Raw genomic sequence first — 18,542 nt, 5'->3', positions numbered from 1 at the left:
TTAATAAAGAGCCACAAACTGAAGAATTTTTTTCCACATAGTAAAATGTATCCATTGATTTGTGGGTTTTTAGAGCATTGCCGTGAATTGACCCCTAAGCAAGTATATTATTTAGCGATTTTCCATCCCACCAAAGCATGGTAATTAACAACAAACCCAAGTCGATTACGTAAGTTCCTTTTGGAGTGTTGCCAGCGTTTTTTTAAATGATTTTTCTATTGAATATCTCGTATTTTCCGATCCCTTCCCTCTGATTATTAATTTACTTTTAAAATAACAAGAAATCTGACTTATATCTATTTAAATTTCTGTTTTATTTTCCGCACCAATTGTAAGTTTCTGTTTGGTCCAATGGTTGACTGGTAGAGAATGCCTTAAGGCATTAAGTTCGCCATTTGTACTTTATGTTGTGCAATAAAGGTTAAATAATAAATAAATAAATAAATCTTACCACACATCCCAAAGCTTTCAACGCTTGACAGCACCCTTTCCCGACTTCGCCGTAACCACAGACTACGGACTGCTTCCCGCCGAACATTAAGTCCGTACTCCTTTTTAAGGCGTCGATTATACTTTCACTGAAAAACAAGAACAATTATTGCGATCAACAAACAATAGTTATTCGTTATACAAGGGTGCAAAGTTGTATTTTAACGCCGAGTGTGGAATTGAAAAAGGAGCAAGTGAAAGGATTCTATAGTTGAACCACGAGCGAAGCGAGTAGTTCGAAAATGGAATCCCGAACTTGGCGAGTTTTTCAACACATGAGAAGTAAAATACATTTGCACCCGTGTGTAAGTGTATAACACAAAACTTTTCCCCTCACTATAGCGAGGAAACTACAACGCAAAAAACGCGTTTATCACTGCTTCCAGTAGTTCCACAGGTGGTAAAACATCTTCATTACTAGATTCACCCACTTCTATCAATTTTAAAGCAGAAAATTTGGCTATATTCAAGGTCAAATTACTTTACCCACTAGTGGATAAAATGCGTTTTTACCCGTTGGTATTAAAGGACAAAGCACGTGTTTCCGAGTTAGTGAGGGGAAAATTAATATTTATAGTTCTACTATACTAGCTTTTGCCCGCGGCTTCACTCGCGTTAGAAAGAGACAAAAAGTAGCCTATGTAACGCGAGCGAAGAACGGGCAAAAGCTAGTGTTGTTATAAAACGGTTTCATCGTCATCATATCAGCCCTTTATCACCCACTGCTGAGCATAGGCCTCTCTTCTAGTACGCCACTTCTCCCGGTCCTGGGCTAATCTCATCCAGTTGTGACCCGCAGTTTTTCGGATGTCGTCGACCCAACGAGCCAACGGATGCCAGGCACTTCTTACATTTGCTAGCGCGGCAATTCCCGTTAAGTTTGTACATTTGGATCACGTCTCCGAATTGGATAAAAATTGGTAGGCTGATAAGAGTCCATGATGCTGAGCAAGATCCACTAGGTTTCCCAAAATGTCTCTAGGTTGATTGTATGAAACTTTCCGTTTTTTGTCACCGAAAATGTATAGAAACCTGGTAACAAAAAAGGAAGGTTTCATACAAACTACATGGGACATTTTGGGAAACCTAGAGGATCTTGCTCAGCATCACGGACTCTATCAGCCTACCAATTTTTATCCAATTCGGAGACGTGATCCAAATGTACAAACTTTTCCGTTCCACCATTCCGTTAACATTTTAGTCCACCTGATATCACTCTGCCTAGCCACAAACCGTTTGCTATATTAAAAGGGATAAGGACCTTACCGGCAAGAGTAGAGGTTGTCAAATTTGGTTTTAGTGACAGAATCGTTGACATTCATGGCGGGGACGCAGAGCTTGCCTGCTTTACTCAGCTGGTACAGCCTATGGACGCCCGTCACGCTCTCTTCCACTATGCCTGAAAAAAAAAGAAAAGCGTAATCAGAAAAAAAAGATACACGAGACGAAAAAAGGAAATAGGATCGCAACAAATATCTAGCTAATATCAATTAAATTTAAAACATCAGCCATTTTTTTTAGCTTGATTGTAAGCTTTGATTTGTTTAAAAACAGTACCTACCGTGACCGTGTTATTTTAGTATGAGGTGCGTAAGCTATACGCATGACACTTCTCAGTAGTCCAGTATCATGTTTGTTTGCGCGGTGGCGCTGGGAGCGCAAATATTCCACCATCAGTGGGCTATTGCACCACTGTGACATTGACACTTGACACTGACAATTTCCTGCCTATTTCTGGGTTGAGAAGTAACATTGCCGCTCAGCGCCAATATTTCCATGTTGAACAGGCAATGAACGGCGAAGTGTTACTGTCGGGCGACAATTGTCACTATTGTGAAATAAGCCACTGGCCTTTAGCGATGAAATTCAAAATGATGACATTTTTCCACAAAATGGCATCTTACCTTTGATTTGTTTGAAGGCAGCGCCATGTTTCTTCAACATGAGATATGTGGTGTCTCCCCCGTCGTCTAGTATCATGTTTGGCTACCAGGTGGCGCTGGTGTCCCAACAAATACGCAATCCAACTAATAACCATAGAGGAATAAGTAAGGGAAGAGTTGTAACTCCATACATCAGTAAATGCGAGTTATTTGTAGTGACATCTATCGTCATTCACTCGTCAATCACGCGCCAACTAGCGTAAATTATCAGTACTGCTACTCGACACTAGGTGCCGACAGTGTTGCGTGTGCCAAAAATGTAATATTAAAACAGTTTACACCTTATATTATAAGCTGAAGTAATTGAAAGCAAACTACTGATTAATACTATTGTAATATTAGTTAAAAATTGTTGAGCAGTAGACTTTTTGTTCGTCGTGACATCTATTGGCAAGTAGCAGTACTGATAATTTACGCTAGTTGGCGCGTGATTGACGAGTGAATGACGATAGATGTCACTACAAATAACTCGCATTTACTGATGTATGGAGTTACAACTCTTCCCTTACTTATTCCTCTATGCTAATAACGGAATTCAAAATGGCGTCCATCTTCCACAAAATGGCGTCCTTCCACAAAATGGCCTCCTTCCACAAAATGGCGTCTTACCTTTGATCTGTTTGAAAGCAGCGCCATGTTTCTTCAACATGAGATGCGTCGCGTCACCACCGTCGTCTAGTATCATGTTTGGCTGCCAGGTGGCGCTGGGAGCGCAGCATTGGTCGATGCACCACCAGAAGGCTTCCTCGCTTTCACCTCGCCAGGCGAACACTGCGAAACCTGAAGGAATGAAGTTATTTAGTTAAAAAAAATCAAATTTTGCAATTAAAATACCTATCCTCGTAAGTGCGTTTTCACATTATCCGATCCGATATCGGATGTCGGAAGGATTTCAATAGAAAAAATCCAAGATGGCGCCTGTAATGTATGGGATAACGGTCCGACATCCGATATCGGATCGGATAATGTGAAAACGCACTAAGACACAGGCCATAATTTATTCGATGTTGACTTAGGAACTTTCTTTTTTAACCCCCGACGCAAAAACGACGGGGTATTATAAGTTTGATGTGTCTATCTGTCTGTCTGTCTGTTCGTCTGTCTGTCTGTTAACTCTGTCTGTGGCGTCGTAGCTCGCGAACGGGTGAACCGATATGGGCGTCATCCATATATTACGTCACAGTGTAGGGGGGGTATACTAAATGTGACAATCCCTGTTAAAGGGATACAAAAAAGCGTGACATAGGAGGGGGGAGGGGTCCAAAAACCTGAAATTTGGTGTGACGTAATATGTGGATGATCCCTAAGATTTAGTTTTTTTTTGTTTGAAAGCTGAATTCGTCGGGAGTGTTCTTAGCCACGTTTCATGAAAATCGGTCCATTATGTCGCGATCGAGGGTTTTTTTTATTAATAATTTTTTGGTGGCACTGAAGCTTTAGTAGTTTCATGTGTTCTGCCTACCCCTTTATGGGATACAGGCGTGATTGTATGTATGTATGTATGTATGTATGTAATTTTCTGGTTATTGTATACAACTAGTTTTTGCCTGCGACTTCGCTCAAGTTAAATTCGAAAATAGCGGAATTCTCCATACAAACTTCCACTTTTTTTAAAGAGACAAATAGTCGCCTAGTCACTCTCTATCCCTTTAAATATCTCCACTTAACAATCACGTCAATTCGTCTCTCAATCTTGCCGTCAAAGACAAACAAACACATACGCTCCCATTTATAATTTAGTATGGACAGGGGCGGCTCACTCCGCGATTCTATCGCCGCGCTACAAGTACATGCCGGGGGCCGCGAGTTCGCGGCCATTCAGTGGTGACGACCTTCGCGCGGCGCAATAGAATTCAATCAGGGCTGCTCGCGTGCGGTCGGTTTGTTAATGTAGGTATGAATTTAGAATGGCGGCATTGTGTGAATATCAAAGGGAGTGATCCTTCTGTACTTGTATACTATTATGTATTCTGTGGTATGGATAATACTCTATGAAGGCTGTAAAAAAGATATGTGACACGCTCTTATGGCTATACAAATAAGACCGTGCCGATATTATTGCAAAAAAAAAAAGATATTATTGCAGCCATTGCATTGCGGTCCTCAAATATTAACATTGCAGAAGACTGTACTATTTATCTATTACTAAGTAGTTACTAACTATTAAGTCACTAGTGTCATAGTACCTACTAATCGCTGCCGTGAGAAGTAAACACAATGAAATATTATGTCAAGACACGCAAGCTTCGTAACGTAAACAATAGTTCTAACCAATGATCATTTGCAGTTCTTGTGTAGGTAATTGTAATAAGGCCCAAGAGTGGTTAACTGTATTGACTATAAGAACAAATTAAATTGCTTTCATAGAAAATATTTTAATTTGTGTTTTTTTAGTAGGCACACTACTATATTAACTATAAACTGAAATAAATGTTATATACAAAGAAAAAATTACCAACGCCTCCAAGTGTACAATGCTGGATTCGAACCAGCGTACTCCGTTATAGCCACGGATGCCTGAAACCGCTCGGCCAACTGGTCACGGCGGCAAGAGTCGAAATTTTCCAGTGTATGCCACAATTACCGAGGGCTTATGGCGCCCCCCGCCATCTCTGAGGTAGAGCCAGAACTAAATAGTTCGACCTCCTAACTGAATAACCATGTGATTACGAGCTAGCGAAAACTACTGTACTGTATTGACTATTGTAAAATAGTGGTAGTAAAACAATGATGAAGGAGCCAATCAATCAAGGACAATGTTACTAGTGGATTTGTTTTCGAACATCGACATTAGATGAGCATTCTTTTTTTGCCATTTTTTTATTTTGATTTTTTTAGCGAATTTTAGGTCAATTGCACTCAGAATCACGAGTACTTCCAATCTCACTGGGAGACAAAAAGTGTCCCAGAATTTCCATACATTATTGTTACTTTCCTCTTTTGTTACCCCACACAACATGTATGGAAAATGGTAACAAAGTAAGGAAAAATCGTATGGGACAATTTTTTTAACTACTAGGATTGAAGAAGCTAGTGATTCTGAGTAGAACTACCATATTTTTTTTTTCAAAAATATCACATTTCATAAAAGTGGCGAAAGAAAAAAGAAATGCTCAGATATAGTTTAGACAAAAGCTTTATACATTTGAGATTTAAAACTGAAATAAATTAGGTTCAGATTATGAAAGAAAAAAAACTGACCAAGGCATCCAATGCCTGAGCACACATTGGAGAATGGCGATTAAGTATATGAAAGAGGCGCGTTCCTACGCACACAGTTTAAGCTCGTGTAGGCGAACGCGTACCATGCTTGTATGAGTGAGATATGACAGGTCGACTGGTCGCGTTCTTGACAGGCGGTAACTGTGAGGTAACCGAGAGTAGGTGGTCGGCACTTTCAGCGGGGAGCGGGAGTGGCCATACTGTACGATAGTACTCGTTTTTATATTTATTATGCTTTAGGTCCTTGCCAGCGGCTATATTTCCGAGCTCATATAATACCCGGCAATCAAGGGTGAACACTTGAACAGGCATCTTCTGGGCGAGCTCACTCCATCGTAGGCCACGTCTTTGCCTTTGGCTAGTCTGTGGCCAAGAGTAAGCCCATTTATAAAAAAAAGGTACCTGCGTGTGCTAAAGCTGGTGCAACTTCATGCTCAATGCAAGCTGCCCAGCGCACTGTGGCTCCCAATGCTGCCAACGTTTCGATGAGAACCGCCGTTTGAGCGTTGACGTGTGTGCACACAACAGTTGTGTAGATGTGTGCTGTTGTGTAGTGTGTGTATATAAGTACCTGCGTGTGCTAAAGCTGCTGCCACTTCATTCTGTGTGCTGTTGATGTTGCAAGCCGCCCAGCGGACTGTGGCTCCCAATGCGACCAACGTTTCGATGAGAACCGCCGTTTGAGCGTTGACGTGTGCGCACACAACAGTTGTGTAGATGTGTGCTGTTGTGTAGTGTGTGTATATAAGTACCTGCGTGTGCTAAAGCTGCTGCCACTTCATTCTGCGTGCTGTAGATATTGCAAGCCGCCCAGCGTACTGTGGCTCCCAATGCAGCCAACATTTCGATGAGAACCGCCGTTTGAGCGTTGACGTGTGTGCACAAAACAGTTGTGAAGATGTGTTTTGTTGTGTAGTGTGTGTATATAAGTACCTGCGTGTGCTAAAGCTGCTGCCACTTCATTCTGCGTGCTGTAGATATTGCAAGCCGCCCAGCGTACTGTGGCTCCCAATGCGGCCAACGTTTCGATGAGAACCGCCGTTTGAGCGTTGATGTGTGTGCAGCCCACAATCTGTAAAAAATAAATTCGTTAAAATATTGGTAGGGAAAATGTGCTTTCGTAGCTCCCAAAAAACTGACTGAAAGGACTGTGGAAACCATGCTTCTTATTTCATTAATTTCATCAATATCATCATCCTTAGTTCTTGCTCTTGAAATCCTGAATCTAGCATATCCTTAGCACAGTACAAGGATGACTCAGTAGTAATTCTTCTAACAAATTTAGCGCCCCGCGGTTTGTCCTTGAGTAGCGCTCTGCGAGCGAGGCGCAGAGAGTACAAGCGGAACCGGATGATGCCGGTCGCGTCAGTACGCGGCTGTGTGGCGCTGCCAAGGTCGCACGCGGCGCGAGCGAGGGAGCCAAATACCGATCGCGGGAGATTAACTACTGAGTCGTCATTATACTTAGTATTCTGTTCAGCTAACTCTATGTATATATTTCAACAGCATAATGTGTCATATAGAAAGAAACTATACTGAGAGAATAACTGTCTACAATATACCTAACGAGTCTCTTTTACGGCTCGTATCTAGTGTTTTTTGCACTTGCATTGGAGTCTGGTTCATTGCCTCCTTCCTCCAATTTCTGAATTTTTAAATTTCACGAAGATCCCCTTCCACGCAGTCTATCCACCGTTTTACAGCGTACCTTGGTCTCTTTTGTCGAGATTTCTACTTAGCCATTATTTTTGAATAGTGTGACTTTTTGAATAGTACTTACTTTAGCATCCTTAAGTGCTTTATCCTCCTTAGCTCTGGCTCTTAAAACTATGATCCCTGGCATCTCCTGCTCAGCTATTTCTATCTCTCTCCTATAAGCATCTTGTTTCACGTTAACCTTATCTTCTTCTGATGACCCTAGTTTCTCTATATTACCTCATTCTGCTTCTTTTTCAGTAGTAAACAGTATGGTACTTACTTTAGCATCCTTAAGTGGTTTATCTTCTTTAGCCCTGGCTCTTAAAGCCATGATCCCCGGCATCTCCTGCTCAGCTATTTCTGTAGACTGCTTTATCGTTTTTTTGGATTGTCTTGTGTTCATTTTTGTTGGGATTTCTACTTAGTTTTATTAGTGTGATAGTAGTACACGTGCCAGTACTTACTTTAGCATCCTTAAGTGGTTTATCCTCCTTATTTTCAACTATTTCTATCTCTCTCCTATAAGCATCTTGTTTCGCGTTAACCTTCTCTTCTTTTGATGACCCTAGTTTATCAATATTACCTCATTCTGCTTCTTTTTCAGTAGTAAACAGTATGGTACTTACTTTGGCATCCTTAAGTGGTTTATCTTCTTTAGCTCTCGCTCTTAAAGCCATGATCCCCGGCATCTCCTGCTCAGCTATCTCTATCTCTCTCCGTCCGAACGCATGTTGTTCTACGTTCCTCACGCAGTAGTTAGGGTTAGGGGTGCCGGCTGCGATAGCCTTCTCATGGGGTTGGATGCCTTCGTCTTCTTCTGATGACGACCCTGTGGGATTGGAGATATTATTTCTCATAGAAATGGGAGAGAGTATGGACTATAGAACTTTCTTGACATTTCATGATAATTATTGATTTGGATTAATTGACCAATCCCCGTTAAGTGTGTACATTTGGATCACGTCTCCGATTTTGATAAAAATTGGTAGGCTGATAGAGTCCACGATGCTGAGCAAGATCCACTAGGTTTCCCAAAATATCCTACGTAGTTTGTATGAAACCTTAAGCTTCCTTTTTTGTTACCAGATTTCTATACATTTTCGGTAACAACAAAGGAAAGTTTCATACAATCAACCTAGGACATTTTGGGAAACCTAGTGGATCTTGCTCAGCATCATGGACTCTATCAGCCTACCAATTTTTATCCAAAACGGAGACGTGATCCAAATTTACAAACTTAACGGGAATTGCTCAATTATGATTTTTTGACAAAGAGCATCTGAATACCATTGACTTTAACTTCTGATTAGCAGAAACATCTGCAATCGATGCCACTAGGCTTAGAATAAATTTAAAAGTGGAAAATGTCTGCCTTGGGTGAGACTTGAACTCCAGAGGCCGTGAGTTCAAGTCTCACCCAAGGCAGACATTTTCCACTTTTAAATTTACCATTGACTTTCCAAATATTAGGAATGTAAATAGGTTTCCCTAAATCTTGGCAATGACATTTAGTATCAGCAACATTAAAGAGATTGAATTTGAACATTATAAGCAAGATCAAAGGAGAAAAAAAAATCGTGGCTAAACAATAAAGAACCATCCTCATTTCTTTTTTAAAATAATCGTGTCTTAACGAGAGTTTAAAATATGACTAATATATTTTACTGATTTAGGAAGTTTTTTTAAAATAACACACATTAGTAATTAGTTATGCTGAAAAAGTAGGTTTTCAAAAAAATATGACTTTACTAAGTTGTTTTTGAAAAAAAGGGAACCAAAAATAGTTGGTTTTTTACATTCCTGCTTCTTATCAATTTATGCAGACATTTCCTGCGTCATTTTTTTTTGTTTGTAATTTTTTCTCATGTATTTGTGTTGGTAGTTATAGTAATAAAAATATTTTTATTATTATTATAAGGTACTTTGGTTCTACATGATAGTTGATAAGTCCAATACGGATAAAGTACCTACGAGTAATAGGACACTCGGTCAAGGTAATATCCGTAGTAATCCTACGAATTAGATTTGGCGCGACGCCATTATTTAGTTTGTTTACTAGTTATAACTATTGTATATTCTGTACCGTGGTAATAGCCCGTACAAATACCTAGTTTTACTACTAGTAGAATAAGAAGACATATGACTCTGAAATATGTAAATATTTGTGGCATTTATAGTAGGAAACGCTTGACAGGCTGTCGCCAGCAAATGTTTCGGTTTGACTCGGTTTGTGAGTTTTTGACAAGAATTCTTTGAGTGTAAATTGTTCTAGTTAGATTCTATTTATAGTTTTTATGTGCATCCATAAAATTGAGCGTCCGGAAACGTGAGAGTTTTGCTTAAAAGGGTCCACTTACAAACATCACTCCTCCTAGATATGACCGAGTGTCGTTTCCTCGCTGAAGGTTTCACTGGTTCCTTCGGCTCTTCAGCCACAGTGGCCATACTCGTCACCTTGAGGATACCTTTCTCGGGCATTTCCGCTTTTTATTACACACAACACAAACTATCAACTTTACAATAAATTACTGATAAAGTATTTTCATTTTCAGAACTAAGCAAAGAAGAGTACTCCTAAAAAAGAGAGGACGAGAGCGAAATAGTAAGATCAACCAGAAAGAGTCAGAACTCTGCAATAAGCCAACACAACTTATCGAGAGCTTAGAACAGAATTCATGCGCCAAAAAGTACAATTGGAAAGAGATCTTTTGTAACCTTAAGAGAAATAAGGCATAGGTAGACGTTCACTTTTTTATGAAATACGCAACAAACGAGCAGACGAGCCGCCTGACCTGATGGGAAGCAGTCAGCGCCGCACATGGACATCAGGGGAGCACTTATGCGTTGCCGATTTTTGAGAACCGTAAATACCTGCTTCTTGAAGAACCCCATATCATAATAGCGCAAGGGAAACAACCTCAGAAGGTGGCTCATTCGTTCTGGGCAAAAACGAGCGAGAGGCCCGTTTGTTCTTGGTTTGCCACGTGTCGAGAAAGTGAGGATGAACTTAATGGTATTTTATGATGTATGAAGCTGACACTGCGCCGCTAGAGGGGGTCTTATCCCAAGTTTTAAGAGGCAAAGACAAGAAACGTGCTGTACCTATCACAAACGGTTGTAATTATTTTTTGCATAAACTTTCTGACAGAAATGACAGTAGATGGGGCAACGCATTATTTTGTTTGTAGTGCAAGTTCCGCAAAAGCAACTTATAATATTTAATTTAGTAAATTGTGTGAAACCTGCTTTAAAAAAGTGCCGTCATCACATCAAAACCAAGCTAGGCCAAGTTATGCATACTAGGCGGAGAACCGGCGTTTTAATAGTAGTTTTAGAAAATGGTTTCTAATAGTCAGTAGTAAGTACATGTTCGTTAACATCTACCTGTTCCTGTTTATGTTATGTAATTAAATCTTCTTGGATATACCTCTACGTTCTGCCCACATTTCTCCAGTGTAAACTCTCGAGCAATCAGCGCGCTTCCCTGTTTCGACAACCGTCTGCTAGTGCATTTGGCATTGCCACTAAATCGGGTTGCCGTTAAAACGTTCAGGTTTTAAGTGCGAATGGCATTATGCAATAATTTGAATTAGGATTCATTTGTGATGTGGATTAAGAAACTGTCACTACGACATCAGCATCACATTTTAGTTTAGTTTCAACCCTGTAATTGCTAAAAGTGGCACTGGAAGTTGATCAGTTCCATGTGCTCTGCCTACACCTCTTTAGAATACAGGTGTGAGATTACGTATGTATTACTTTGGATGCAAAAGTACGAGTCTCTATGTCAACGTCACTGTAGTGAAAAAGGACACTGGCAGTTATTTGTACAATGAATATGTTTTTGGTAAAAGTCTTCTTATAACCCAGATGAATCAGGAAACTCGTCAGAGCCAAAACCAGCGGACGAAATAGAAATTATCGGCGCAATAAAGCAGCTCAAATTGGAAAAAAGCCCAGGACCCGACAGGATAACTAACGAATCAATAAAAATTGCCTGTACTCTTCTCGCTACACCTCTAAAAATACTGATTAATAAAATATTACATACTGGAACCACACCTAAGCAATGGTCAGAGTCAAATATTATACTATTGTACAAAAAAGGAGATCCCAAAGATATAAGTAACTACAGACCTATCAGTCTCCTTCCTGCATTATACAAGTTATTCTCGTCCATAATAGAGAAAAGAATAAGTCCTACATTAGAAATTTATCAACCAATCGAGCAAGCTGGATTTCGCAAAGGCTATTCTACAATTGACCACATCCATTCTGTAGAGCTACTTATAGAGAAGTACCAAGAGTTTAGAAGGACGCTCTACATAGCCTTCATCGATTACCAAAAAGCCTTTGACACTCTACATTATTCATCAATATGGCAAGCCCTAGCAGCTCAAAATGTAGAGTCAAAATACATTAAGATTCTGCAATATCTCTATGACAACGGTACTAGCAGAGTGAAACTGGAGTCAACGGGACCATCTTTTCCAATAAAAAGAGGAACGAGACAGGGGGACCCGCTCTCACCCAGAATTTTTATAGCTGTGCTGGAAATGGTCATAAGCAAATTAAACTGGAAAAGAGTAGGCTTGAATATAAATGGAAAACTCATAAGCCACCTGAGGTTCGCAGACGACTTGGTCTTGCTATCAGAAAACAGTGCAAACCTGGTATACATGATAAACACTCTACAAAAATCAAGTAGAGAAGTAGGCCTAGAAATGAATTTCAGTAAGACCAAAATAATGACAAATTCATTAAAACAGCCAATAATCATCGAAAACGTACCGCTGGAATATGTAGAGTCATACATATACTTGGGCAAGCTAATATCTTTCGAAAAAGAAAGCAACGAAATGGAAATCGACAGAAGAGTGAAAGGAGCATGGAATAAGTATTGGAGCATGAAGGAGATTTTCAAAAGTCAGATACCTGTAAAGATAAAGAAAAAAGTAATGGATACCTGCCTATTGCCGTCGCTCACCTACGCTTGCCAGACATGGAAATTTACAATGCAAATAAAAAACAAAATAAACTCATGCCAACGAAGTATGGAAAGAAGCATGTTAAATATCAGAAAGATTCAAAAAATACGCCACTCTAAAATAAGACAAGTATCTGGAGTAATAGACGCCTTAAGTTACTCAAAAAAAATGAAATGGCGATGGGCAGGCCACGTAGCCCGCATGAGCAATGATCGCTGGACAACCGTGCTAACAAAATGGCCGGGGCCACTAGGAAAAAGGAAACGCGGAAAACCGAGAGCCAGATGGGAAGACGATATCACGCATACGGCTGGCGAGCAATGGATGACACTAGCAAAAGATAGAGACTACTGGGCATCTCTGGAGGAGGCCTTTACCCTCAACTAAGAGGGGTTCTCGCCTTGTACTGATAAGTCAATTAATTAATTAAGTCAATTTCTTAAATTAAATTCAATCTTAAATAGTGTAATAATATAAAATAAGTACTGTAACTGCATGATATAGAGTCACATAATCAAATGATATAATTATTTTTAATGATACAATTAATTATATGCTAATATTATTTTTTTGTAAGATTATTATTCTATAAGTTAATTTGCGAGAAATAAAAGGCTTTTTTATTTATTTATTTTTAAAAGTGTATTTATTTAATTGGAAATATTCTGTGGAAATTTTAATACAAGATTAATACATTTGAACAAAATGAAAATAATGTTTCCTAATTGTTTTAGAAACGTAGAAAGTTAGATATGAAGTAGAAGAATTGGTCCAAATCTTAAATAATTATCCCAGCAACTCCGGATCACGTCACGGTTATCTACTCGTAAGTCGTAACCCGTTTACTAACACAAGCAAAGGCGGGATTAAGTCGGTCGCTTTAGTTAGTCGCGTACAAACTTGGTGTACAGTTAAGGATTATGCAATCCTTGTCCTAAACAACGAGAGATTTACAAGTGATTTGACATTATTTATATTAAAATTAAGCTAACTAGAAATCTTAATTCGAAGACCAGACTAAAATTCACTTCTCGGTCTTATGACTTTCAGTAAAGGATTTAGTCAACCAATTCTTAAGGAGCAACTTAGTAAACTTTAACTTCTGATTAGCAGAAACGTCTGCAATCGATGCCTCTAGGCTCCAGAAGCCGTGAGTTCAAGTCTCATCTAAGGCAGACATTTTCCACTTTTAAACTAAGTAAACTGCTTAGTAACGCATAACTTCCATGTTTAAAACAAACTTAGAGGTTTTCATACAACAGCTTTAATATCACACCAACGAGCAAATGAACTTGTCTACTCCTAGACAGATAAATCAATGGAATAAATAATGTGGGTGTTGCATAACGCCATCCACGTTATCGGGTCAACGTCACGACCAGACCACATAGCTGATTTACTTGCTATATATACTATAGTTATTGGCACTGAGCTCTTATGAGCCAAGATAAGTAATGTCTTAAAAAAAACCTGTATCTCTAAAGCACAGTATAATAAAGAGTACTATCGTACAGTATGACCACTCCCGCTCCCCGCTGAAAGCGTCGCCCACCCGCTCGCGATTACCTCACAGTTACGTCAAGAACGCGACCAGTCGATCCGTCATATCTCACTCACACAAGTATGGTATGCGTTCGACTACACGAGCTTAGACTGTGCGTAGGAACGCGCCTCTTTCATAGATTTGAGCGCCATTCTCCGAGGTGTGTCTAAAAACTCTTAAAACATCAAGAAAAAAATATGCTGGTTTAGATGACACCCACACCTTTAGTTTAAATACTAGATTAGACTACTATGCTAAAACTGATGACCGATCTGGCGCAGTCGGTAGTGTGACACTAGTGACCCTGCCTGCTAAGCCGATGGGTCCTTGGTTCGCATCCCGGTAAAGGGCATTTATTGGTGTGCTGAACATAGATATTTGTTCCTGAGTCATGGATGTTTTCTGTATACATATAAGTACGTATTTATCTTTATAAGTATGTATATCGTAGCCTAGCACTCATAATACAAACTTCGCTTAAGTTTGGTTTGGGGCTAGGTTGATTGAGTAAGGTGCCGCCATAATATTAAAAAAAAAAAAAACAGTTTTTATCTTGTGTCGAGAAATTAGCTAAAAATAATTGTTCATCTTTGCATAACCTCAACCCAAGTCCACTCTGGCTTGGCCTTTTAATAGGTCACTGCAAACAGAAATAAATGCACACACATGCATTATTCATGAATGTGAAAAACCACGTTTATTATTTTACAATGCAGAGGTAATTGATTCAGTTCACGAGTCAGTGATTGCAGTCCATAAATAAAGGTTTTTGACATGTAGTTTGTTATGTATATAGTGTGGTAAGCCAGCTTTGTCAGAGACTTAACTGTTGGCTAAGTAACCACAGTAAACACTAGTCATCCTCCATGCCTTTGCCAAGACTCATGAGAGCCTGGGGTCCGCTTTGACAACCCCAAGGCGACTGCCATCTGACCTTCCAACTCGAAGGGTAACTAGGCCTTTTTGGGATTAGTCCGGTATCCTCATGATTTTTTCCTTCACCGAAAAGCGACTTGTAAATATAAATAAAAATAAATATTGGGGACAAATTACAAGATCAACTTAGCCTAAGCGACGATATACATACTTAGTGCTAAGCGACGATATACATAAATAGATAAATACATACTTATATACATAGAACACATCCATGACTCAGGAACAAATATCTGTGCTCATCACACAAATAAATGCCCTTACCGGGATTCGAACCCAGGACCGCGGTTTAGCAGGCAGGGTCACTACCGACTGAGCCAGACCGGTCCCGGGATCCCGGTATTGAAATCGCCAATACCGGACTGAATATCGGTATTGGATAAGGTCCGGTATTTGGAAGCCCTAGTGCCAATACAGAGAGCGATTGACATAGCTAGTTACGATGACGTAAGCGTTTGTACATTTGGCTACGTGCCCTGGCGTATTTTATAAAAACTGGGATGCTAAAACAAGCTACTTTGTCAAAAAAAATTCTGAGTTAAGGAAACTTTCCTATTGTTATATGTTCAAGCTTAAATCACTACTTTTTTTTTAGATATTCGGTGTTGCATAACACCATCCAACCCATTAAAAGGTCAGCCTACTGTTGGACAAACGTGACGAATACAAGCACGAATAGCACGATATACCTTATTAATTTTAAAATTCAATGTATGGTACTATAAACTGTAAACACGCGATGAAATGTCACAAATGGACATAGCGAATCGAAATAAGTAGAAGTGATTTCTGAAATCTATTTTCGCCCGCAGTATAATTAATATAGTCGCCTATTCTTCTTAACAATGTTATGTCAAAGCTTTTAAATTCATAAACGGTATCTCTACCCTACAGCTTTTTGAGTAAGATTATTCTTACAAAAAAAAACAGAAAATTTGTCAAATACCTAGTTTCGAGACCATATAAAAATTCTTACAGAAACCGACTAATTAGGTAGATGCTTCTTGACAAAACCCTGACATTTTGACACCTGGGGTCCATTCTCGAAGCTACAAGTTACAATTTACAAGTGGTAGTCAATGTCTAATATGACAAGTTGGAAAGAGACTTCCGCTTGTAAGTAACTTTCAGTTTTAACTTATAGCTTCGAGAAATGGGTCCCTGGCCTTACATTATTCCTTCACTACAATGTAAGTCAATTACAGATTACGCTGAAGAGCATTTCTTTTTTTAACCCCCGACGCAAAAACGAAGGGGTGTTATAAGTTTGACGTGTCTGTCTGTCTGTCCGTCTGTCTGTCTGTCTGTCTGTCTGTCTGTCGGTTTGTCTGTCTGTGTGTGTGTCTGTCTGTGGCATCGTAGCTCCCGAACGGATGAACCGATTTAGATTTAGTTTTTTTTGTCTGAAAGCTGAGTTAGTCGGGAGTGTTCTTAGCCATGTTTCATGAAAATCGGTCCACTATGTCGTCGTCGGGGGTTTTTTCAAAATTTTAATCCACATTTATAAAATGTGATATTTTGAAAAAAAAATATGCTATTTCTAATTTTCTACTCAGAATCACTAGCTTTTTCAATCCTAGTAGTTAAAAAAATTGTCCCATACGATTTTTTCTTATTTTGTTACCATTTTCCATACATGTTATGTGGAGTAACAAAAGAGGAAAGTAACAAAAATGTATGGACATTCTGGGACACTTTTTGTCTCCCAGTGAGATTGAAAGTACACGTGATTCTGAGTACAATTGACATAAAATTCCCTAAATAAATCAAAAATAAAAAAAATGGCAAAAAAAAGAAATGCTCTGAAACTGACTGCAATTATTTTCACTATCGCATACTATAGCCGCTTAGCTGTCAATAAATAAAATCCTATAGTAAATATAATTGACAACATTTCATATTTTCGACTACTACTTTTTATTGTTTGGTTCGAAAGAACTGAATATTTAAAGATACACGTATTTTTTTATTTTTCCCAAAAACTGCTATTTTAATGCGAAATTCCCTTTTTATTACTACTTCGAACAGAAAGAGCGTAAGTTACAAACTTCAAGACACAGCTTCGTGACGTCACATGTGTTGTTTCATACACCTAAGAAAACGACAAAATCATTCCTAAAAAAAGTTTTAACAGTCAGCTTAAACAGTCCGAGATGTCTGACTGTCAAGTGTCATTGTCAACAAATATTAAATAACTACGAGCTATGGAATGTAGAAGTATAAGGAGAGAAATCTGTCAAAGTAGAACAGTCGAAAATGACGTGTCATACCCTTATGTACCTGCAATTGCAGCGCCACCTGGTTTTATATCTGCACTTCTTTAGAGGTAAGGAGCGAAACTTAAAGCTTTCGCTCCTTACCTCTAGTCTCCATACTACGAGCGGTGATAAGTGTAACAGTCAGACTCAAGTGACTTCCCAACCGGAAGATTTTTTTGTTTATAGTGGCAGCTCTGAATAGTCTGAATTGACTATGTGACGTCACTTCCCCTTTAAACTATTTTTAAGAATTTTTTACTAAAAATAAGGAAAAAAAATATTGAAAAATATATTTTTGTGATCTACAGGCGTATATCTCAAAATGGTTTTCGATTTAAGGACATTGAAAATTTTGAAACGTTGTCAATTCATGCGCGTTGTTGCATAACACCGTCCGCATGTTTATAGGTCAACCTGCATCTGCACAAACGTAACCGATACCACGCGATATACTTGTTAGTTGTGTATTTATTCCTTTGAAATTGTACAGTCGAGTTCATAAATATGTGTACGTTTTTTCACCTTATTGCATAGATTAAGGTCAAGAAAAGTACACATATTTATGAACTCTACTGTATGTGGGCATTTTCGCGAGAACCATACTGCCCCTGCCTGCTAAGCCGCGGTCCCGGGTTCGAATCCTGGTAAGGGCATTTATTTGTGTGATGAGCACGGATATTTGTTCCTGAGTCATGGATGTTTTCTATGTATATAAGTATTTGTATATTATGTATATCGTTGTCGAGTACCCACAACACAAGCCTTCTTGGGCTTACCGTGGGACTCAGTCAATCTGTGTAATAATGTCCTATAATATTTATTTATTATTTATCGTAGACGTTCGGCCGTGACAAGTTCTCTCACAACAGGGAGTGCATGTATAGGATTTTGTATATGACAGACACTTGTGACTTCCACAAGTAAAGGGGCAATGGGCTTACAGATTACCAGTTCGTCGGACGATATATGTTTAAAACTATTCTGGAGTGGCGAATAGGACGCAAAGTGGTAGATGAAAGCCCAAACGCAGTTACATAGATCAAGTGAAAGAAAAAGTACCAAATAGTATCGTAAGTATCAAAAAGTCAGCGGAAAACTGGAAAATACTCCACTGACAAGAGATTAACTTTTAAGTACAAGATAGTGATGGATAAGTTTCTACATGTTTAAGGTTTTCGACCACATTTACCGATTCAAACCGCTTCGATTTTCGAACGTGCTTTTGCAACACACACGGACCATGGTCGCGCTCAAACTGGACTCAGACAGCCAGCATTCCCAATTATACTAACCAGCACAATTTAATCATGTAATTATGCCTAATATACTAAGACCTAATATACCATGCAAGGGAAACACGACTCTGTAACGTAACAGTTTGAGTTGAAAATGGAACGGGATTTAGTTTTAAAAATAAAGGGGCTGATACATGTAACAAGTGTCTAACTGTCAGATGCAGACCGAG

At 39.1% G+C, this 18,542-nt stretch overlaps 1 protein-coding gene across 4 annotated transcripts in view; it reads right to left on the bottom strand.

Annotated features, from left to right (window-relative positions):
• LOC125238654 (adenosylhomocysteinase-like 1) overlaps positions 1-18,542 on the bottom strand; it is a 52,177-nt gene that overhangs the window by 7,388 nt on the left and 26,247 nt on the right. For 2 of the 4 annotated variants that reach the window (XM_048146036.1, XM_048146038.1), the window contains exons 2-6: positions 7,979-8,181; positions 6,588-6,726; positions 3,042-3,212; positions 1,756-1,888; positions 452-578 (exon numbers count right to left, since the gene is read on the bottom strand). In XM_048146036.1, the coding sequence (XP_048001993.1) occupies positions 452-578; positions 1,756-1,888; positions 3,042-3,212; positions 6,588-6,726; positions 7,979-8,181 (773 nt within the window). Of the gene's footprint in view, positions 1-451; positions 579-1,755; positions 1,889-3,041; positions 3,213-6,587; positions 6,727-7,632; positions 7,709-7,978; positions 8,182-9,709; positions 9,916-18,542 lie in introns of those variants that run through there. The other 2 variants (XM_048146037.1, XM_048146039.1) reach the window with 2 other exon arrangements.

This window comes from Leguminivora glycinivorella, chromosome 24, assembly GCF_023078275.1.
Source record: "Leguminivora glycinivorella isolate SPB_JAAS2020 chromosome 24, LegGlyc_1.1, whole genome shotgun sequence".
NCBI classification, from domain to species: domain Eukaryota; kingdom Metazoa; phylum Arthropoda; class Insecta; order Lepidoptera; family Tortricidae; genus Leguminivora; species Leguminivora glycinivorella.
Note: the sequence above shows the minus strand (reverse complement) of the source record. Positions and strands in the feature narration are given on the sequence as shown.